This window comes from Prosopis cineraria, unplaced genomic scaffold, assembly GCF_029017545.1.
Source record: "Prosopis cineraria cultivar Desert tree isolate PC_DT_omini unplaced genomic scaffold, ASM2901754v1 PC5, whole genome shotgun sequence".
NCBI classification, from domain to species: Eukaryota; Viridiplantae; Streptophyta; class Magnoliopsida; order Fabales; family Fabaceae; genus Prosopis; species Prosopis cineraria.
In genome coordinates, this window is record NW_026555336.1 from 34,201,827 (window position 1) to 34,226,464 (window position 24,638).

Below are 24,638 nucleotides of genomic sequence, written 5' to 3' on the forward strand. Positions count from 1 at the left end.
CATAGCCTTTACTAAAGGGTTTAACTAAAGAATTAGAATTACAAGGGCAGGAGTCACTGAAAGCTGTCAGAAAAATTAGAGGGAGGCTACAACTTCTGATTAAGTGGAAGGATTTACCTGAGTGCGAGAATCCTTAGGGAGATGAAGAAGTTATTCGCACATAGTATCCTCAATTCCACCTTGAGGACAAGGCGATTCTTGCAGGAGGCACAAATGTTGGGCCTGTCACTAAGTGTTGTGGCCATGTGTATGAACAAAAGACCAAAGAGTCTAGCCCAGAATATTCAGCAAGATGTTGAGGGGCAAAATGGGCATGGAAATAGTGGAAACAACAATATAACATCATTAGAGTAGTGGTGTGTGTAAAAAGAGTAAGGGCAGGGGAGAGGTAGGCAATAATATCACTCTAGAAGAGAGGGCCCCAGTCTCCCAAAAACTAGTGGAGTTAAGAGTTGTTTCATATTGTATTTTTGTTTGTGTGTTAATTGGCCGTAGGGATTGTATTCTCTTCATTTTCCGTTCGTAATAGCACTTGAATTTTCTTTCAATATATTGTTGTTTCTCTTCTGGTCCTATCAAAAAGCAAATCTAGTTATCCCAATAAAATTGTGCCCTGGCGAGAAAGCAAGCAGCTCCAAATATCAAAACCATCATGATTGCTTTTAAGGAAACAAAATTGTATTTTTTTTCTTTAGTACCAAGTAGATTCATCATTGACAAGCAATTGCAACATAGGCACACACAGGGTAAAAGCATAGTCTTATAAATTATTGATGAGTAAGTGGCGTCTTTAAAAGACCAACAGTCTTGTTTTCTCTAACAAAGTAACCATAGCACAAGTATAAAATTCACACATTGAACTACCAGCTATTTTGTAGAAATCAAAAACAAAAACGAGAGCAACTTTCAAGGTATACAAAGGGAATCAAGAATTTCAACAAGCCAAAAGAGTATTGTAGCTTTGCAAGTTTACCATGAAAAACCCAAGAGGAACATCTTCCTCCTGCCACAAGTTTGCTATAGGTGCAAAGCGGAAATTCAAAATCCAGAGCACAGACAATAGAGAAGGAAGAAAATGAAATGTGGGGTGCAAGCAACTTTGATACAAGTGTGAAATGGAGATGGAAATGGGATATCCCAATGATGGAGAAGAAAGAAGAAGAAATCTGGAAATAAGGAATGGAAACACAATACTGCGTTTGATGACATTTTTGTGTATAGTCTGAACTTCTGTTTGAGTTCTCTAATGAGAATCAAAGCATGACAACATCAGCCAAAAGCAGATCATAGTAAAATATAAAGACTAATAGGGTATGATAATTAACAAAAGGGAAAAGGCGGTCCATAAAAGAACCAAAGAAATGTACCAAAATTTTCTACATCTTTCATAATCTTCCTTATGTCCATTTCTTCATCCCGTGTATCCATTTGACCATGTGAAGGTCGATGCTTATCAACTTGTTTCTTCTTCTTATACATTTTTCATAGTACTACCTGAAAGTCAAAAGATAAATGGCCTTCAAAAGAGACAGAGATGGCCTTCAAAACAGAAATTTCCCAGTACTACCTGAAATTCTATGAAGCAATTCAGATATAAGCAGGAGACAGAGATGCCTTCAACAGAATATTTGTGCTTGTTCATGAAAGTTCTACAACAAAAACAATAGAAATCTTTAAGAAAGATGGCTAGAAAAGGAAGGAAACTAATGCTGCATGTATAATTGCAATATTAAACAAAAATAAAAAATACAAAGTTTAAAAGACTCTATAGTCTATAGCCTAATTTATAGTCCAGAATATTGCTGGAATTACCACCGGGGATTGAATCCAGGATAGAAATATATACGCACGCGCAAGAATAATACTATCAAAATCACAAATTACATTAATTCTATAGGAGAAGAAGAGTACATTGAAAGTTAATGGGTTAAAAACAATTTTAGCATGTCTAGCTTTACATATGTACTGATAATTTGATATAATCCTTAATATCCAGCAATGTTGCTTTGTCCTGTAGTTCTAGTTATTCTTCCTCTCCCATGTAAGTGTGCCCCTCACCCCAAAAAAACAAAGAAAGAAAGAAATTGTAATTTGCGGTGTATGCTAAGGTGTGATGGGGTTGGATGATAATTCCGACACAGCTTTGGGAGGAGAAGAAACAGTAACATCATGGCACCGCGTTACGTGGAGAGGAGGCAGCTTCCAACATAATGCCTGACTGTGATATCTGACAGAAACAGTGAGGATTGGCGAATCCGGTGAACGACGAAGGCTAGGCGAGCGGCTGCAACCTGCAAGGAGAACTTCTTTTTTAATACAATATAAAGTTACATAATTAATGAAACATTACCTGGTTCAACTTTCTTTGTTTAATTCTATTCTCACACCATGTCCAGAAATACTTATATAAACTAATTACATTATGTCATTTATAGTTTATTCAATAAAAATATAATATTTATATTACATTAAATATAAATTAATTTTAATATTAATGATAATAAAAAAATTAAGAAATCAAATGTGTATTTTATTATAAAAATAAAATTAATTAAAAAATGTCAAATAAAATTTTATTTAAATTATTTAGAGTATTTCTATTGGATCATAAATAATGTGGTACACTCCAATTTATCTAAATATTTCTCTACCATGCCACCTACTATTCAATCTAATCTAAACTCCTAATATATAGAATCAACAACTTTATGAATAGCATCTAGTTCAACTAGTAAGAAAATTGTATTAATTTAATTAGATATTGAGATTTGGGATTTTTTCTTTTAAGATATAAGATTTGGGATTGTAACAACATAGATAATAGAACTCTTACTTGAAAATAAAAATCCTAACCCGTCTTGATCCTTACTAGTCGAGGCCCTATTAAAGTTGTCTCCACTCGATTGTGAGGTAAGTTCACTGAAATATAATTTTCTCATTATTAAAACTTTTGATTTCATAATTACATTTTTAGGTTAATGTGTAATTTTAACTCTAAACTATAGATTTAGGAGTGATTCGAATCATAAACTTTTAAAAGATATATATAAAATAAATAAAAAAAATCTATAATATGCTAATAAAATGACATAACATGATTGTACGTTAATAATATTATAAATTATAATTTTATAATTTATCAAATATAAGTGAATCTTAGTTATATTATATATGAGTAGACTTCAAAGTATCTATATTTGCATCTATAATTATTAATATTTTTATAAAAAAATAGTCTCAAATCATATTTTATAAATGTGAATTATCCAAAAATAAATTTGATTTTTAGTAAGATTTAATTTTTTAAATTTTCTATTTTTTTAAATTTTTAAGCTTTTTTAATATTATATTTAAAACCATCTAATTTTCTAAAAATTGCTTTGGTTCCTGATTTAACTCCAGCTTTCAAATCTAATTTTTTATTGTTGCTCAAAAAATCAATAAAAAATACTTGGGAATTTTTTTACCATTAGTTGATAATTTATAAAATTTCATTGTGAATTTCAAATCAATTAACAAAAGATAATTTATTATAGATAAGAACCATGGTCTGCTATTGAGATTTAAATAATTGAGGATGTATAATTGTCATTAATATTCTTATGGGAGTCCTTAATTGTCATTTTCTCTTGTCTATTTAAGGCTTTGTATTTTGTTATTTTAGACCTTTTAGAATTCTTATACTACCTCTATTCTAAATTATAAGGCATTTTTGAAAGAGTTTTACGTCCCAAAATATAAGATACTTTGCATAGATTAAAATTTTATTAAATGCAGCAATTTTAATATTACATTTATCTTTATAATTAATTTTTATCTTTTCTCTTTTTAATATATTAAATGAAGAGTATTTTTAAAAGTTTATATTTTTATTTTGAAGAAATAAGATTGTTAAGTATATTTAATGAGGTTTATTGATATGTAAAATTTTATTTAAAAACGTCTTATAATTTGAAACGAAAGAAGTAATTGATATTATATAAAATATTAATCATAATTCTTTTAAGTCTGGACCACAAAGGAATTACAAGTGAAAATAATACACTAGTGCCTGTTTGTTGGAAAATATTTAAAACAAGTTGGGAAAAAAATTTAAAACAAGATAATGTTTAGAATCATTGATGATTTAGTTAAAAAAAAAAACTAAGGTATACTATTAGTCTTTTAATTTTACAAGAGAATTTATTTTAACTCTTTAATTTTATAAAGTATCTTTTTTATCTTTTAATCCTAATACTGTTAATTTCATTAAAAAGAAAAAGAAGCTTACTTTAAATATTGACATATTAAATTTAATTTTTTTAAATAATAATAATAATTGATAAAAAAATAATTATTTAAAAATAACGTTATTAGGATTAGATGAGTGAAAAAATATTTTATAAAATTAAAGGATTAAATTAAAATTTTAAATAAAATTAGAGCTTTTTAGTCTAAAAAATAAAATAAGATACTGAAAAATATATAAAAATCAACAACAAATATATTAGGCCGGAATCCAACTTGATATTTTTTAATAATTTGTTAGATGTAATTATGTGGCCGGGCCCGGAAAATTTCATATATGAACATTATGCTTCTCCATGTCCAAATCATTATCTTCCCTAATCAATAACCTGAAAATCAATTCTCCATTATTGGTCAAAAAAAGAAAATCAATTCTCCATCACCATCAAATCAAATAAAATAAAAAAGTAAGCCCCATTAGTTATTACTATTATTTTGTGAAGGTTACACTAACCCATTTGCGACAAAACGACATGCTAAAATCTGGACGTTACTAAATCTAGGGATCAATCTCCCAGCAAAGCGTTGAAGGAAATGTTGTCGTTTGCTCACTAAAATTAATTGTCATTGGCTGTCGTAAGCATCATCCGCTTTCTTTATCTTCCCAAAGGGCTAAAACGCAGAGACTTGATTTCTCCATTTAAACATTTAATATATTTTACAAAGAATCATGAAAGGACATGAAGGGCGCTCAATTTAATTTTTTTTTAAATTGATAAAAATGAAATTTTAATCATCAAATTGATCATCATGATAATTATTTAATACTAATGCAATAAAATAATATTAAAAGTAATTATTAAGGTGGTCCTGTATATTCACACATTGCCCTTATGTTTGGGGAACTTACACGAGCTTACATTCAATAATGTAGAGAAATTCTTGTCTGGATCATCACAAATATCACGTCATTTATATGCTATTTAATAAAATTAAATCAACTCAACCAAATAAAATTTTATGTCATTATTTTTAATGATTTTATTTTTAAAATACAATACCTATTTAATTTTTTGTATTTTCTCTCTCTACCCTTATTAATGACATAATTAATTTATATTTATAATAATTTAACATGTTATGTTTTTATTGAATAATATACAAATGAGGTGATGCATTTGTCCATACAAATTTTTTTAAAGAAATGAATTCATGATACTTTTTGAAGTAATTTTTTTGTATAAAAACTGTACATGTTTTTTCATGTATTGCGAGAAATCTGAGATAAACTATAGCGTTTATGACTTATAAAAAAAAGTGACTGATAAAATATACTTTACATTAATATTGGTGATAAGGATAATAATAGATTTTATTCATCTTACGTTTTATCTCTGTTCTTGTCTGCTACCAAATATAAATTTTAGTGCAAGGCTTAGATAATTAGTTTTATTCAACTAAATTAAAATAAGTGAATTTTAATATATTAAAAATTTTAATAATAAGGATTTATTATGAAAGAAATAATAAATAAATAATACATATGTCTTGATTTAATTAAAAATAAGTACTTTAAGAATATAAAATTTAGTATACAAGTTTTCTCCTAAACTTTAATAAATTATACCTAAATTACCAATATTACTCAAACATAACAGATTATATACCAGCTACCAACTTAGCTAGATGCTATGATATAGGAAGAATCTCATTGGGACCTCTAAGGGAGAAAAAATTGTACATAAGGTACAATACATTCTAAAATTATTTTGCAGGACTAAAATTTTTTTTTTTTTTTGCAAATGTTTTGGGGAGAAAAGATATAAGTGCCCTTGGTAAAAAATAAAGAACTTTAAGTTTACTACTAATGAACAATTATTTATTAATATGTAAATATAAAGTTGTAAATTTATGAACATCTAATTATAAAAATTTAAACCTACCGTCATAATAAATTTTAGTTCCGAATATGTAAAGTAATACATTATGTAATTTGACTTGTGAGTAAATAAACTTGTACTTATAAATATTTGAACGTTAAGTTATACATTTATTAAATTAGTCAAGATAAACTTGCCAACCTTAAATAAGAATTTACTTGCCAATAGATAATTAACTATTAATATGTAGACCTAAAGGTGTGACTTAGTGAACATATAGTTGTAAATATCTAAATGTGCTGTCACAATGAATTTTAGTTTTAAATATGTAAAGTCATAAATTTTGAATTTTGACTTGTGGATAGATGAACCTATATTTATAAGTATTTAAATTTTAAATTATAAATTTATTAAGCTGGTCAAGAGAAACAAGTCAACTCTAAATAAGAATTTTACTTTCAGGGAATAATTAATTGTTAACATGTGAAGCTAAAATATATTTATAAAAAGACCCAGGCTTGCAGAATAATTTTAGAATGGATTGAGTTTTAAATGCAGTTTTTTTCCCACGGTGCCCTAGATGAGATTCTCACTATAATATAATATTGTTAAATATTAATTAATGATGGGCGATGCAAAACTGCACTTCATTTTGTAGAAATAAATACAACAACGAAGAAGAATTATTTTCGTAAATTTATTTTATGCCAATCAAGAAATTATAATTAGTAGTAAGCTATATTTTTTAAAATAAATTTCTTATTATACCTCTAATTTAGTACAGTATTAGTAATTAATATTGTCTTAAACTTTTAAAATTAGTGGAAATAAGGGTATAATTAAAAAAATAGCAATTCATGTTGCTTTAAAAGACAAATTTTAAGAAAATCATAATTTTAAGTTCATAATTAATTTTAACACTGAATAAAATGTTTAAATATATTTTTATGAAATTATTTTTTAGCGTCAAAATAGATTATTTTACTGCATCCAAACACACCTTAAGCCTGTTTGGATTTCAATTGAGTATAATTAATTATAAAAATAATTAATTAATAAAATTAATTTTAGTTATAATTGATTATTTTATAACATAATTTATTTGAATACTATTTTTTTAAATTAATATTAATAATTTAATTTACGTAAATAAATAACTTAATATATCTTAGTTCAAATAAATTTAATAAAATAAAAATATTTATTTTTAAATAATAAATATTAATTTTATAATAATTAATGAAGATGATAATATATAAGTTAATTTTTAATGACATCACGGACATAAGTCATATCTAAGAAAAATGTTAAGCATTGTCTTAAAATTTTAATAATATAAAAGATGTAGCAATACAACAGATTTCGTGCTTTTCTTATTATTTTTTCTTGAGCCTTTATAATTTTTGCAACATGCTCTTTATCAGAATTTCCTGGGCCTTTCTTGTAAATTTTGCATTTTTTTTATTCTCTCTCATTCGAACGAACGCAGAAGCTAACAGATGTAGCTTAACAAAAAAATCGATTCAAACCCAAAAAATCAATTATCTCATTATGTTGCTATTTGGTAATTTGCCTTTAAAAATTGATTTACTCCCAACAAAATTGATTCTGTGACAAACCAAACAGGCACCTTATCCTGTTAGGTGGGGTAAATGATTCCACCCATTGTTCACCGGGAGTTTTTTAAAGTGTCACTTGGTATTTATTCACCTCAAGTATGTTGCCAACGGCATGTGTCTTGGGGTTTGTGGGGCTTGGGTTGGCATATGAACAGCAAACACATATATTCCTTCTAGCACATATTTTGATTTAGAAGTATTCAATTATAATCCAATGCACAATAGCTTTTCAATCAAGTATGATAACCAAATGTTTAAATCCACATAAACATATAAGTAGGGACACATTTCATATATGACTTGATGAAATTCAATAAATTTATAGAAAAAATTAATTATACTAAAAGAATAATGTAATTATATCAATGAAATTAAATTTAATAAAAAATATTAGTCTTTCACAATGTAACAAATTAAAAGGATGTCACATTTAATACATGACGTGCTTTGAATATGATTATTAGAACATCAATGCACAGTAAAAAAAATACAAGCACATTTTCTTGCTGATCGAGGTCAACACTTTGGTTGCAGCACCTTGCAACTCCGATTTCAGAGCTTTGTTGACTTTGGACAACTGGCACATCTATTTCTCGGTTAGTGTGGCAGTATAAAAATATTCAAAACCTGAAAATTCTTATTGCATTAAATGTGCACCCAATTAATATTTTAGATCTTTCCCATACACACGCATCGAATGTATATAATGTATATACATACATATTCATGAAAATACTTCTGCACGCACCCATTTTTATTTATGTCTTGGACATAAGATTTTCCCAGGAAAAGCTGGCGTCTATTTAATTTGGTAGTTTCTGTGGCGTCTGATCTGCGTTTCTCTTATTGTCTTTATACTCGTCATGCGCAACAGGCTCCACCAGCGTGCCAGTTCTTTCATGCTTCCTTAGCACCATTCTTCTTTAGACAAATCTAACTCTTATCAGATCTCACATTCTCTTTTGGGTCCTCTCTCCATTTTCTTACCTTGCTGAAACCTGTGTTCTCGTTATTCAATGAAAGAAGAAACCCAGTGACCTACCATTCGTAATTATTTCATGCAGATTTTTGGTTTCAGAATATGAAAATTTTCCGGGTTTTTTTCCTTTATCTGCTCTCTGCAATTTTTCTCGTTTTGCTTACTCACATTTCAACTGCACAGCTGACACCAAGTGAGAGTAGAATTCTCTTTCAAGTTCAGAAAATTCTTGAATATCCTCAGGTTCTTCAAGGATGGAACAAGTGGACCAACTTCTGTTATCTTCCTTCTTCACCTTCTCTCCAGATTGTCTGCTATAACAGTCATGTAATAGAACTAACAATCGTTGGAAACAAAACTTCTAATTCCCTTCAAACTCTTTCTGAAAGATTTTCCATTGATTCTTTCTTCACTGTCTTGACAAAGCTTTCAAATTTGAAGGTACTTTCAATAGTGTCCCTGGGTTTGTGGGGTCCTTTACCTGCCAAGATCAGCAGGTTCTGGTCTCTTCAAGTTCTGAACTTGAGCTCAAATTCCATTCATGGGGAGATCCCACCGTCAATCTCTTCCATGAAAAGTCTCAGGAGTCTGGTCTTGGATGATAATTTGTTCAATGGGACTGTCCCAGATCTTAAAAGATTGACTTCTCTTGAAGAACTCAATCTGGGAAACAATAAACTGGGTCTTGAGTTCCCTTCATTAGGCAACAGTCTTGTAAGTTTAGTGTTGAGAAACAATTCTCTGAGTTCTAAAATTCCTTCGGAGTTTAATCATTTTGACAAGCTTCAAAAACTTGATATTTCTTCCAATGAAGTTTCTGGAAACATCCCATCTTCTCTGTTCTCTCTGCATTCCATTCAGTATCTGAACCTGGCAGAAAACAAACTAAGCGGTTCACTTTCAATGAAAATTAGCTGTGGCTCTTCTCTGACCTTTGTGGATATCTCAAACAATCTCTTGGTGGGAAATTTGCCATCCTGCATCGGATCAACGTCAAAGTCCTCAAATCGCACGGCTTTGTATTCCGGGAATTGCTTGTCCATGAGAGGCTCGAAAGATCAACACCCAACTTCATATTGCAAGAAAGAAGAAGCTTTAGCTGCTAAGCCTCTTGAAGGAAACAAGTGGAACTCAGACATGAGAATAGGGTTAATACTTGGTATAATTGGAGGGTCTGTCGGAATTTCAGCGCTTCTAGCTCTGGTCATTCTTCTCATCTTGAGGAAGACCAAAGCAGAAAGAATTGACAATCATGTAGACAGATCTGTTGCTGATAAATCCTCTGTTCATGCATCCCTGAGACCAAACACTGATACAAGTAAGCCCCATTTTTATGGTTTTTTTTCCCCTTCCTTTTTTAATCTGATTTACTCGTGATGAATTGTGTCCGCACTCAGTTTCAGACATGACTTTTCCAATTTCCTGTTGTGTATTCGTGTTTAAAGGTGTGTTGGTCGCATGTAGTGCTGCTTCCACCAAAACGTGGTTTTGGTGATTTATAATGTGAAACCAAACATGGACTTCATGGCTGCAGTAACGTGGTTTTATTTTTTTATTGGGAATAGGACGCGTTCCGCAGACTATGAGGCTGGTAGCAATTGGACTTCAACCATACAGAATCTTCACATTAGAGGAAATAGAGGAGGCAACAAACAATTTTGACCCATCAAATCTGATAGGAGAAGGATCAGAGGGACAGGTAAAGAATAATAAGATGAACCGTTAGATGAGTTAGGACCCACCAAGACCAACTTGTGATGGTATTTACTTGTGCATTTATTCAGCAATATAAAGGATGGATCAGAGATGGATCTGTGGTCCTGATTAACTGTGTAAAGCTAATGCACAATAATGTGACCCAAAACCACATTGACGTGTTGTCCAATTTGAGGCATAGGCATTTGGTGAGTGTTATTGGACACTGCCTAATAGCCTCTCAGGACCATCAGCAGACAGCAACCACACTCTTCCTTGTTTATGAACACTTCTCAAATGGGTCATTGAGGGATCATTTAACAGGTAAGATATCACACACAAGTTATGGAGCATCCATATCCATAGTTCAAAGTTAAAGCCAGGAAAGAAAAATGTGATATGAATTTCATTTAATTGCAGATTGGAGAAAGAAGGAAGTGCTGAAATGGCCACAAAGAATGGCGATCACCATAGGAATTGCAAGAGGGATCCAGTTTTTACACACAGGAATTGTTCCTGGTATATTTGGCAATAAAATAAAGATTGAGAAAATTCTTTTGGATGATAGTCTCGGTGCAAAAGTGAGTGGATATAACATTCCATTGTTATTCAATCATATTGACAGGTAGATTTCTGCTTATCAAGGTCTTTCCTTTTACCCCTTTTTTCCCTTTCTGTTTCTACCCCACCGAACAATCCAAAGTATAATTTGGTTTTATCTACTCTCGCAGCACTGACAACACCGCGGAAAAGGAAGATATATATCAGTTTGGTGTCATTCTACTGGAAGTTATCACTGGCAAATCAATTTCTTCTGTCAATGAAGTGGAGGAGCTGAAAGATGAGGTATGTCAGGGGAAAAAAAAAAAAAAAACTTAGGTCCATCGTTAAATTCAAAAAAGATATATGAACTAGTATGGGATATCAGTAACAGAAAAACCTTCATAAGATTAATTTATTTATTATTTTAATTTGAAAATCTCGTCAGATATCCCTGAATGTAAGTGCCAACTAAATTTTGAAGATCTGCTTATCTGAAATGTTCATATTTTCAATCTGATAATTTTCAGCTAGAGAGAAGTATATCCGAAGCAGCATCAGTACTAAGAGGAGTAACGGATCCCACAATCAGGGGAAGTTATGCGTACGATTCAATGAGAACCACAGTTCAGATTACCATCAGCTGCCTCAGTGAAGTTTCTAGCATGCGCCCTTCAATAGAAGATGTTCTCTGGAATTTGCAGTACGCAATTCAGGTCCAAGAGAACTGGAGCAGCAGCGGAAATCTGGGACTTGGTACCAGATTTTAGAACACTCCAATTCAAAGTAAATTTCTGCTCAAGGTTCACATAGCACATTAATAATAAAGAATTAATTCGAGTGTCAATATATAATAACTTCTGCAATGTCATTAAAGATGACATTCTTCAAACATTACTGTTTAGGTGCCTATCAAATGTTTATCGTTCAGGGAAACATGCTTCATATTTTATTATCTGGAAATTGTAATTTCTCTGTTTGACTCTTGGTAGCAAGCTCTCGCTGATAATTGTCCAATAAATCTTATCGCATGTAATAACTTAGAAGTGCTACAATGAAACATATGAGCCGTATAAGGAAACACAGTGCCTAGATATTGAGATTATGAATGGAACAACAATTCATGATAAGTTTTGAGCAAACACAGAGTGATCAGAAACCAGGGTTTACAAAACACAATAATTCTTTTTTTAAGTCTCTGTTATTCAGTCAGATCTTTCAGATCCTCTGACAACCATTTAAATGCCATACAAGCCTTGGAGTCGGGATCATTCAATCAGCAGTCCAACTCTGCTCAACAATCTCACGCACTTTTCTGTTGTAATCACGCTTGTTTTCACTAAACATCCGAGCCGCCTCTGAATTTGCTGGAGAGTTTGGGTTTGGGTCACATAGCAACGACTGCAACAAGGCCATTACATGAGACAAACAAGAAGAATGCAGAGAACAGACAAAACAACTAATTACTTTCCATTAAGATGCATCAGAAATCTTGGAACATTGAGAGAGCAAAATATAAGTTGTGACGCACATGATGAGTACCGATAGCTCTCACAAAGCTTTATAGCAGAAAATGGGAAATTTTTAAGACGGCAAGATTTCCGTTCTAGATGCCATCAGTAACAATACTTTTCCTCAGAGCTTATAAATTAAGCGGTTCCATTACTTCCAAATCAGCTTTCAGAGCACTTGCCCCAAAAGCCAGTCAAGTAAATACAACGATGCTTGACGACTTCAGCCTTCAGCAACAAAAATGTCTTCTCATATTGTGTAAGGAGATGAAACAAGGGGAGGGTAGGCATGAACTTTATCACACCTATAACAGAAGGGACTAGCAGACTCGAACAAGAAAAATGAAAGCTAGTTGCATGTTAATTGAAAGTGGCAATGTCAGCATAAGTAGGTCAGAGTATATGCCATATTTGAAATCACAAAGATGTATGGAGGTGCTCAGAGCAACTACTAGGCACGAGGCAGAATCAGAAGCAAAGCATGAGAACTGGACAAAATAAGGGTAATTGGATTATTACGGTAGAATCATGTAAAAGTTTGCATTCTTCATGCTCTTAATAACAGATAGCATAAATTAAAAAGAGAATGGTAAATGATTGCTTCAAATCACAACATGGAAAATGGTGTGGAAGAGACGCGGATATGAAGCTAGCACGGGAATCTACTAACTAATGACAACTATTTTGAGCTTGACACTAAATGAGATTGTCAATGTTTACTTCAAAATTCAAGCTAATACAAATGAAGGCACAACTAAAGTCATAGAAGGTCTCACAACCTTGATTGTAAGGTTGTATTTAATATGTGAAGGATTTGCTCTTCTTAAAATTCGGACACCAAGTTATAGCATCTTAAGGTATGATATTATTGGAAAAATCAAATTTGTGTTGTATATGTCCTATACAACACAGGGATATTGGCTTCTGACCCTATATCATGCTCTTTTTTTGGAAATAGGTAGCAAGTACTTGGAAATGTGAACGAGGTGTCATACAACATGTTGCATCATAGGAGAATCATTTATGCGATCATTTTTTTTCTTTTCTCCCCTCTAATTGAGTATCTTATTCTCAACATTTATACCACACACACAAGGGAAATAAGAATGAGATAGAAAAGCTTGAAATCAAGCACAATCATAAGATTTTCGGCATTGATTGTCTTGGAGCATCTCCTATTAAGTGAATTACATTTACCTGGATTGAAGTAAGTATTGCAGCCACATCATAAATTGGGCTCCACTGGTTCTGTAAAATATCCAAACATATGCTCCCATCCGCGTAAACTAAAAAGAGCCAGAGACGGGGGCCTTAGAACTGGAAATTACTGAATGTGATACTAACCAACAGAACTTCATAAACAAATTTTGGCTCAGAATGAATAAAAGGAAAGCAAGCTCTAGTTTTCAACTTACTGTTTGGATGGAACATGCGAGAAACAAAGCGTACTATGGGAGGTTTATTGGGATAATCTTCTGAGAACTGAAGTGTCAATTTAAACGTGCCTGAAAGACAGGAATGAGATAGGACACAAGTTAGGCAAACAAATGGAATTTATAGGTCATAATCACACAAGAAATTTTACACATGAAATTAATCAACATTAAACATGCATCCCCCATTTGTGACAATGGGAACAGCAAACAGAAACTTTCAGCTAAACCTTGACCCCAGGCAATACAGCTCCTGCTGAACTCATGTACGCATGACACATCTTGAACTGTTCTAAAGACAGGTTCAGACATGAGATCAACAAACTTAAGGATCCCTTACTTTCCTAAAAATTCCTAGCACTAAGACATGCTTCTTCTTCTTGTTGTAAGACATGCATATGGTGAAAAATATATAATACAAAAACAAAATCTATTTAATATAGTCAACTGGGCATAAGACTAATTTTGACTGCATCAATTACTTGTGTGCATAACTAAACAATCTAAACCTCTGACATCAACCATTTGAGTAATATTAAAAAGCCTCCAGGAAGCTGGAAGTAATTTGCTCCATTGTTGTTAAAGGCAAAAGGTACAAGGCCTGTAAAATGCCATAGGTGCAAGGTGCTAGAAAGGTGTGCCCAAGAGTGAAGCAAGGCACTATCATGTGAAAATGCATAATGTATTGACAACAAATCATAAATAAAATGATAAATGCAAATTTACTTGACCTTCATATAAATACTCTGAAAATCGTACCATGAAGAAAATATAGATAAAAGTAGCAATCATCAAATCATAAACTATTACAAAACAATATAAGTTTCCATTATGTAATTGTAATATCTTGTAATAAATTTAAATCTTTTCTATCATGTAACTGTCCTCTCTTATTTTAAATTTAAATATTTCCTTTTTATATCATATAAGTTTCCATATTTTTTTATATCATAAAACCTTCCTCATTATATATCATCTTTTAATAGGTTATTTGTTAAAAAAAAAAAAGCAAACCAATTGTCTTCTTCAATACTCTACTCTATAGCTGTCGAGTCAGTGTTGTCCTTGTCTTCTCTTCCTCAAAACCCAATCCTAGTTGGCTTTCATCTTCTCTTCTTCAATACCCAATCCTAATCGGTTGTCTTCTCTCTTCTTCAATGCACAACAGTCGATCACCGTCTGCTCATCTTCTGTTCTTTAACCCGCTTCAATCAAGCACCCTCAGGTGAGCACCTTCTGCTTGTGCAAGACACACAAGGTGCTCCCAGGCAAGCACTTGACTAACCCCATTGCCCCTCTTCACACAAGAGGCAATGACCCTATTCAGCGCATTGCCTTTGTGCCTTAGGCGCTGAGGTGGGCTGCTTTAACAACATTGATTTGCTCTAACATCTGTGTGTTATTTTGTTTGTATCTTAGATTTTACTGTCATTGTGCAAGTATTCCAGAAAGTAATCCTTTGTCAACATGTTGGTGTTATCCTATTTATGGTTTTTGTGCAGGATTAACTAGCTAAAAGCAAAAAAATTATGAGGTTATTGGCCATCAAAAAGTAAATATTTGATGAGATGTTTAAACAACAGGTTCAAAACGATGCATGCAGTGAAAATTTTTTATCACGCCCTTTAAAGTCCAAAAATTATGTGTGGATACAATTTATAAGTGTACGAGTCAGTTATACATGCAGTAATTCAAAATGATCATATGTATAATAAAATATGAAAAAAAAAATGCAAATTGTGGAGGCCTAATACCTGCATCCCTTCCTCAAAAATTACGTGATTAATTTGGCTTAAATTAAGCCCCAATAGCAAAAAGCCAAATGTTTTCAAATCATGAACAATTGAGTGTTGAGGGGAACTACTTGTCAATTGCATTAAACATATGTGGTGAAATTTTCAAATGAACCTTCAAAAAGTCAATAAATCCCATCACTGAAACAAGGTAGAAGATATAACTGTACCTCCATCCCACGGGGTGTCATCTGGCCTGGAAAACCACCAAAAGAAGCATAGTTAGGAATAGGACATAGGATGCTTGACATATATCTACTCATCTAAAACCAAGAAAATAAAGCCACGCCTGCACTTAGGATAGAGAAGGTAATTTTACATCTTTTTATTTAGTATCATACCCAAATATAACTGCATTCCAAAGCATAATATTATTGTCCTGGGGAGCACCACTGATGCCCGCAGGAGGGTCTTGCTGCAATCTTTTAAAATCTCTCATCAATCTCTTCCTCGCAGGAGTTGACATTCTCACCACCTATAGTTCAATTGAGAACAAGACAAGATTCAGCAATCAGTAACAGACAAACCCATCAAGAACGGATTTAGAAGACAGAGAAATGAGAGGGGGATTAGTTAAACTGATCTAAGACAAAGATTAACAAGCATAAAGTGAATCATGAGTTATCCGCAGGATCTTTCAAAACAACAACAATTAAAAACCACTCCCTAAAAGCGAAGTACATTCAACAGGCGGAAAGTTCTCCATCTCTACATCAGTAACTTAGATGCTGGCTCCATTTCACTCATAAACTCGAACAACCAAGGTGGGTTAAGCTATTTCGAAGCGTCTGTAGCCCCGACAGCAACAGCAAGGGCCGTTAAAAACACATTTACTGTTTGTGTTTCTTTTTACAAGAAATAAAAAAGAAACCCAACCCAGAATTCAGGAAACGGTGTAGATCAGCTATTACAACGTTCCTCCGATAACATTACTGCACAAGATTAGCAAGATGCAAGACCATCCTATGCATCGGGCGGCCAATTCTATTTAGGGCTTTTCAAATCAAAGTCCAAGGTCATTGGGTATGAATTAATTGCATATAAGAAAGGTTCACCGCAAGGAAAAAACGAATAAAAACGAAGGGGCAGAAAGCCAGAGAAAGAATCCTAACAAGTAGTGAGTGAAGGCGGCGAGTTCCAGACCCAGCTGAGGATGAGCAACGCGGAGAGGATAGGAAAGTTGGAAGCTTTCGAATAGTTTGTGCAGAGCCCAGAAGACGATGAGCTTAGAAGGGGAATTTATTATCAGAGGAATGCATCCATGGTGATCGGCTCATCAGAGAGAAATTCTCGAGTTGTTATATTATATGGATATATCTTTCTTTGGGGCCAGAGGTCCCAAATCCCAAATTGTCACACACACACACCCTCTCTCCTCTCTCCCGACTTGCTAACTTCGGTTTGGCTTTTCCTGGCAACTTGCACTTGCAACAGCTTACGCCCCAAGCCATCAGCTTCCCCATTTCACACTTCCCATTTTATTTTATTTTTATTACAAGCGGAGGCAGAAAACCTAAATATTAAGAAAAATACCATAACTCAACGTACATCTGTAGGATCAGGACTAAGCTCATAAGGGCAATACATTCTACAGCTGATTCTATAATTGCACTTACATATTAGTTTGAATTGTATGCATTTGGTGTAAGATTGTTGAGGTATTTGTTTACTAAAAAAAATGGAATGGATTAAAAAAATAAAGGTGTTCATCCTCTTACTTGTTTTCATCATCAATCTCAATAGGAAGAGAAGGTGAAGAAGCCACGTTAGGGCTTTGAGAATGATTCACCCCTCCTTGTTTTTCCCTTGGCCCAGACTCTTCCAACACTCAATGCAATAGCATTCAAACTCATAGGGTTGATCCATGGTTGTGTAGATAGCTTGCCACTATTTTGAGCTTGGTTGGCACTTTAGGCATTTGTCAATTATTGAACATAAGTATTGATATTCCCTTACCTGATTTCCATTTGCTCAAGCCTTTTCATCAAATTTGCCATTTGAGAATTCACTAGACCAATCTCATTCCCTAGAGCAGTCATTTGGTTATTTGTAGTAGTGTTTTGCATAGTGACAATCCTTAAAAGTTGATCTAGCTTGCTATTTGAAGAATCATCTTGAATAGGTACAACTTGATTGGATGATGAAGAAGAATCCCCTTGAGTATAAGTACTCATGTGTCCTTGAGTCCTTCCCATAAAATTTTGGTTGGTTAGTCCATATTTGAAGTTAGGATGAACCCCCACCCTACGTTATAAGTATTTAAATGTGGATCATACCTTTGAGAAGAAAATTCAAGAGGCCTTTGATAATTCATAGCTGAAACATCCACATGATCATACTTATTTAGGTAAGAGTTAGAAATATGAAGTTGAGACTAACAATGATGGCAAGATGGAGCAAATATAGCATGAGACATAGCAATGTTGCTCACTTGAGAGGAGTTTTGTAGAGCAGATATTTATTGCAAAATATGAGCCATTTGAGACTGCAACTTTTCAACATTTTTCTCAAGTGAAGATGGTATTTCATGCAATCCTTTCACCTCTCTTTCATTATTGTGATGTTGTAGGTTGGTTGGTTGCCATCTTGTTGATCAATTCCCAAGCATAAGTTGCACTCTTATCAATCAAAGAACCATTTGTAGCAGAATCTAAGCTAGATTTATCACTTACAGTAAACTCTTATAAAAATATTGTACTATGTGTTCTTAACTCATTTGATGATGAGACACTTTAGCAAGAACCCTTTGAAACCTTGTCCAATACTCAAAAAATGTTTCACTGTATCATTGTTGTGCACCATATATTCCCTTGCGTAATGTGACTATTTTAGATGCTGGAAAGAACCTCTCAAAAAATGCTCTTTTCAAGTCATCTTAAGAATTGCAAGTAATATGAGATGGTTGTATGGTATACCAATCCCTAGCCAATCCTAATGAGGAAGGAAAGATTCTCCACATTACTTAATCAATGTTAGCAATAGGAGATTTCATTGAAAAATAGACCATATACATATCTTAAAGAAGTCGATGAGGATCTTCACCTGCCAAGCCATAGAATTTAGGAACGTTAGCAAGTAAAGAAGGCTTAGTGGAAGGCTTAATGGAAAAACCAAATTCTTGATTGGAAAAGAAAGAATAGCATAGATTAATGGTAACATTAGGAGCTACCACTTCCTTAATACTCTTCTCCCTTTCGACCCCTAAATTAGGATTACCATGTTCATTTCTCTTAGCCTTTTTATCAAATACCCAAGAAGTATCACAACAGTGCAAATTAGATAGATGATAAATAGGACTAGATGGATTTGTTTCATGATGCAAATTTATAGCATGAAATGATTCAACAACTTCCTTCAAAGCTTGCTTGTATGCAAAGTCAAGTTCCTTAATATTGTTACTGGACATACAACTCACGTTCCTTAATATTGTTACTGGACATATAACACTTCAAATATAGTATTGAACTAAATCAGGGTTTCATTCATATGATTGGACTATCTAAGCTCACTAATTGTAAGGTATAACCTGGCTAAAAATCACAGTACTTACTCTGGTATCACAACTTTCCCTACTCTTAAATCTCTGGAATGTCATATACCTAAGCCAATCTCCTTAACAAACGTATGGAGATAGCTAAGTTCTAATCTCTTGACAAATTATGGGACAAACCCTTAACAAACAGTGAGACAAGGCATAGCCTTCGTGCACAGGAAGTCAACCATATTATCTCTAATAAAGCCCAGAAATAATAACAACTCCTTCAAGGATAACTATGCTTTTGAGAACATGCTCGTCTTGGAGGATTTAAGGATCGACTATTTTGACCATCTGTTAAGCTTGACCTCTCTCGAGTTTGTATACTAGTTGTTCTTAGTTTCCTTCTCATTCAATTCTTTCATTACTTCTTGTTCATCTACTATTTCTCCTCTTTGCTCAAGCACGAGTTCAAGGAGAAGCAGGAGAATGAGAGAGAGAGTAGACACAAGGGGGAAAAAGGAGAAGGGAAAGAGAGACACAACTAAGGTCAAAGCAAAAAATGATGGGTCTTACCAAGTATAAAGTGACAGATGTTAGTTTGAAATTAACTATGAAAGCGAGATTGCCTAAAATTTAATTATTCATGGTTTAAAATATACCAAATATGAGTTTAAGGTCTAAATCACTCTTAAGCTTAAAATTTAGGGTCCAAATTTTTATTTAACCCTAAAAAAATAAAGGATGAACTTACTTTTCAATTTTGAATTAATTATAAAACTGTCTAAAATTGAAAATGCTCCATAATTAAATTATCTTTTTATCAAAATACTCTTTACTTTTTACAAATATAAAATTGGATTGATGAGAATGTAACTAGTCACAAAAAAATCATTAAAATTCATGTTTAATATTCAATGATCTACCATCGTACATAAACACAATCAGAACATGTAAAAAATTTTTTTTAGCAAAACAAGCCAATTTTATTAATCACAAAAAAACATATTACACATATTAATATCCTTGTAAAGAAAAAAATAAAGCTACCTATAATACAACTTAAGAAAATAAACCAAAGCAGTATAACCTACAGTACAAACTATAAGGAAAAAACAAAACAAAAGTAAACAACAAAACCAATAAAAAAAAAGCCCATCAACCAATGCCCTCCTTCTTTTCTATACCAAAACCTCTACCTTATAAGTCTAAGCATAGAACTTCCCACAGAGAGCATGTTAGCTCAATAAGCAATACTTCTGGAACCATATCTTTCATAATCCAAGCTACTATCAAATCTACAACATGATTTCCTCCATGTGACACCAGAGACAAAGAACAATTACCATCAGCCCTGCAAAGATCAAAGCACTTTTGCAAAATATCACAACATTCTTAATCACAACTTTTTAAATCAAACTCCTTCATTCTCCTAAACAAATTAAGACAATCTATCTCAAAAATTACCTTACTATTACTAAACAAATCTTTAATTAATAATGCTTCCAATAAAGAAATACATTCTGCCATAAAAGCTGAATTAGCTTCCACCTTCTTTCCCACACTGCCCAAAAACTAACCTCTTGATTTCCTCCCAAGCAAACCAACGACAGCCTGTTTGCTCTTGCTATAAAAAGCCCTATTAATATTTACCTTCATAGTATCTGACTCGGGTTAAGATCACTCATCAAATCTATCAGCATTACATTCAAGCATTCTCACCTTCTTATCCTTCTCACTTAACTCCCAAAATTCATTAACTAACCTTATAGCTTTCGATAAACATCGAACGACATCAATCTCCACCTTCTCGGACACATAATCACATCTAGCCTGCTAAGTTTCCTAGTAAATACTGGCAAACAAAGCAACATCATATTCCTCAACATGCTTTTTATTCAACAACCAATGATCAAACCAAAATCAAATCTGCACATACCAGTATCATCAAATTTTAAAGCTAAAGGGGAACCAAACCAACATCCTTTAACCTAAGGACACAAAAATAACATGTACTCAATAGTTTTAACTTGAACATTACATATGTCACATACAAGTCTACTTGCACATTTTCTTTTAAATAAAGCATCTTTAATAGCAAAAGAGTTATTAGCAACTCTCTAAATAAAATGTTTTATCTTCGGTGACATCTTAATCTTCTAAATCCCCTTCCATAACTTATTCGAGATAGATACAGACCCATCAACAACTTGAATATTTTGCTTCTTAACTCTACCCCTGGCTACATGATAGCCCTTCTTCACATAATAATCACCATCTTTATTTCCCAGCCAAATACATGTATCCTTCCCTCCACTGCTAGAATTATAATTCTCTTAATAAGATCCTTATCCTTCATTGTCAAAATCCCATTTATGGCACTGCAATCTCATTGCCTGTAACAAAGAATATTATAGACTTTCATATCCTTCCAATCTTCACCAACTATTCTTTATTTCAAGGAAAAATTCTTTGCAATGTGGAATCCATTTATCACTAAATAAGCAAATTTTACTACCCAAATTAACCTACCAACATAAATCCTTTTCTAAAAAAGACCTTCTTTCTAAAATGCTAGACCAACCCTAAGATATTATACCCCTTTCTTGGCCTTTGAAAAGTCACATTTTAGAAAGTAAAACCCTTTTATAATTTTGTACCACTTTATCAGGGTTCTATAATAATCTTCAGGCTGTCTTAGCTAAGAGAGCCTTATTAAAGCATTCAAAATCTCTAAACTCCATACCTTCATTAAACTTAGCTTTACTCATAGATTTATATGCTTCCTAATGAATTCTTCCTTCACTTCCTTTCTGCCCCTACCAGAAATTAGAAACCATATTATCAAGCACCTTACCCCTTTTCTTAAGGAATTTAAAACAAGACATAGGAAATATGGGAATAGCATTTGCCATTGCTTTAACAAGAATCTCTCTCCCTACAAAGGTTAACAACCTTTACTTCCACCCTTGCAACCTAGCAGCCAACTTGTCCTTTACAAAATTTAAAACACTAGTTTTAGAACGCCCCGACAGAATAGGCATTCTTAAATATTTCCCTGGATTTTCACTAGTTTTAATATCGTATTCTTCAAAAACACCCTCTTTAACCTCATCTAAGATATTCTCTTTAACCTCATCCAAGATATTCTTAAAGAAGAATACACACGATTTATCAAAATTGATAGCTTGGCCAAAAGCTTTATAATATATCTTCAAAATCTTCTTTAATACCTTATAGTTGCGCCTTTTAACATCTACAAAAAAAAGCATTATCAGTAAAAAAAATAATAAGACAAAACTAGACACTTATTATCGAATTTAATCCCTTTTAGTTTACCATCTTCCATGTAATATTGGGTCATTACAGGGAGAACATCAGCTGTCATGATAAACAAGTATTGGCCCACAAGACTTAATGGATTTCTTCATGGTAGCCTCCACAGCCCAATCTCCATTAACTTCCTGTTTCTTCCAAATACCCTGACCCCTTCCCGCCATCACTCCTTGATCCTTTTTTCTCTTATCAGTATTGATAACAAACATTTCATCTACCTCTCCTGAATAACACATCTTTTGTCAACGCCCTTATCCTCCTCCTTCCCTCCTTTCTCCTCTATTCTACATCTTCTTCCTGACAGGCTTTCCGTCCAGTCCTCTTTAGTAATCCTCATAGCAACCAAGCTTTATATCTTGGTTCGGTTGGATCAACTATTGACATTAACATCACATATCTACACACACGCGACTCATGCCCTACTCTTCCATATTTAAAGCAGTGATTTTGCAACTTCTCATATCTAATTAAACATTATGCCTGATTGCCATTTGGTTTAAGAATCCAAAAACCAATCGCCAAAGGCTTCTTTAAATCCAGCAACCTCTAACACACAAAAAACTCTGCAACAGCCTGTCTGCATGATGAGGATCCTCTGTCACAACCATATCACCTACTCGGTTTCCAATCTGGATAGCATTTTCCACATGCATTGCTTCCAACGCCACATTATGCGGTTGGATCCAAAATGGACATTTGCTGAGATCAATCTCATCAAACACACTATACCTCCTCCATTCTTGAACACACAACAATTTGACATTGATTGACCATGGTCGTTCGCGCAAAATCCCCTTGTATTCCTCTTCCTCAATAAATTTGAACAAAAAAGCATTATCAAATACCTCAACAATCACTAATCCCTCTTTTAGGTTTTAAGCCTTCCTCAACATATTCTCAAAGGTAGGCTGATTCATATCCTTATCAGCAATCAATTTTCTAATCAAAGTCTTCTTCATATCTTCCCCTCTCTATGCAAGCAGCTCATCGATCACATTCAACGAGCCATCTTCTCCTTCCGTCTCCATCTCAATACAAGCAAATAGCAATCAAACCTCTACACCAACCTGAACCATACCTTCGAACCCCCAATTAACCACACTCACCCTCACAACTCACAACTCACAACTCTCATGTACCTGGTGCAGAGAGAGTCACAGAGCTCTCATAAAATGGAGACTCTTTTATATATTATCCACATTGAATTGAACATATAAAGAACTACTTGGCCGAAAAAACAAAAATATAAAGGACTTGTATATTAGTTCTTTATATACATATACATTATGACAAATATAAAGTACTCATCATATCTTAATTGTAAAACTTTTATTTCTTCCATCTTTTACATTTGTAATTTTTTAAAAAATTGTTCTTATTAATTGCACACATTAATAGAAGTGATTTTCATGAGAGGAAAAATTAGCTTGCAAAATGGATAACTTTAGCAAACCAAACAAGCATTTGGTAAAAATGTTTTTCGATTAAAATTATTATGGATGCTAGGAACTTTCATCATGTAAGTAAATGGGTGGGAATTCAAGTTATAATTTAATAAATATAACAACTTAGTGGGAAGATCTTTACTTTTTGCTCTTGATACTTGAAGAAAGATACTCCTACCCTCAACGGAGCCTACTCCTTGTGTTATTAAAAAATGGGTTGAGTAGAAATCTATTTGAACTTCTAAAGTCCAAACGTGCATTCTGTGCTATGCAAGTGATGGATTAACATAGAATAATAGAATATGCATAAAACAAGTTCCCCCCAGATATGGCATATATTGGGACAGTTGTGGAGGACATTGAAAACTATCCAAGCGTGTCAATGGATATATCCTTTCTCTTTTCTTGATCTTTAGTTTCAAATTACATCAGAGTGTATTGATTCTTCATACTATCCATATATACTTGTGGAATCTGCTTTTGTTTAATCTCACTGGTCAGGAGGAAAAATGCTCATGCAACTTTAGATTTCAGAAATAAATCCCACCATTCACTTCTCATTCTTAGAAATTAGAATATTATTGAAGAAAAGATGCTATGTTAAATCTTTTTCACATTTTATTTTCATATAATTAGTTTTGTAATAATTTATTACCGCATCTGTGACTGAAACAACGGGCAATGAAACTAGCATGGTCCTTTCCT

General features: G+C 32.9%; 2 protein-coding genes across 3 annotated transcripts; one reads left to right on the top strand and one right to left on the bottom strand.

Annotated features, from left to right (window-relative positions):
• The first annotated feature begins 8,475 nt into the window (after positions 1 to 8,475).
• LOC129311934 (probable LRR receptor-like serine/threonine-protein kinase At1g14390) lies at positions 8,476 to 11,927 on the top strand. Its single transcript, XM_054954442.1, has 6 exons — positions 8,476 to 10,023; positions 10,271 to 10,404; positions 10,490 to 10,724; positions 10,821 to 11,025; positions 11,132 to 11,246; positions 11,471 to 11,927. Exons 1-6 carry the CDS (start codon positions 8,808 to 8,810, stop codon positions 11,708 to 11,710), a joined length of 2,145 nt encoding a protein of 714 aa, XP_054810417.1. The 5' UTR covers positions 8,476 to 8,807; the 3' UTR covers positions 11,711 to 11,927.
• An 86-nt stretch (positions 11,928 to 12,013) lies between these two features.
• Positions 12,014 to 17,079, bottom strand: LOC129311935 (ubiquitin-conjugating enzyme E2 2-like). Of its 2 annotated transcripts, none has more exons than XM_054954445.1 (6): positions 16,821 to 17,079; positions 16,019 to 16,152; positions 15,848 to 15,873; positions 13,867 to 13,956; positions 13,649 to 13,737; positions 12,014 to 12,341 (listed from the first exon to the last, which is right to left on the bottom strand). In XM_054954445.1, the coding sequence occupies exons 2-6, from the start codon at positions 16,141 to 16,143 to the stop codon at positions 12,213 to 12,215; spliced, it is 459 nt and encodes a 152-aa protein (XP_054810420.1). In that variant the 5' UTR covers positions 16,144 to 16,152; positions 16,821 to 17,079; the 3' UTR covers positions 12,014 to 12,212. The 2 variants fall into 2 exon arrangements, with proteins under 2 accessions (XP_054810420.1, XP_054810419.1); XM_054954444.1 differs by having other exon boundaries at positions 16,790 to 17,072.
• Positions 17,080 to 24,638: the final 7,559 nt, after the last annotated feature.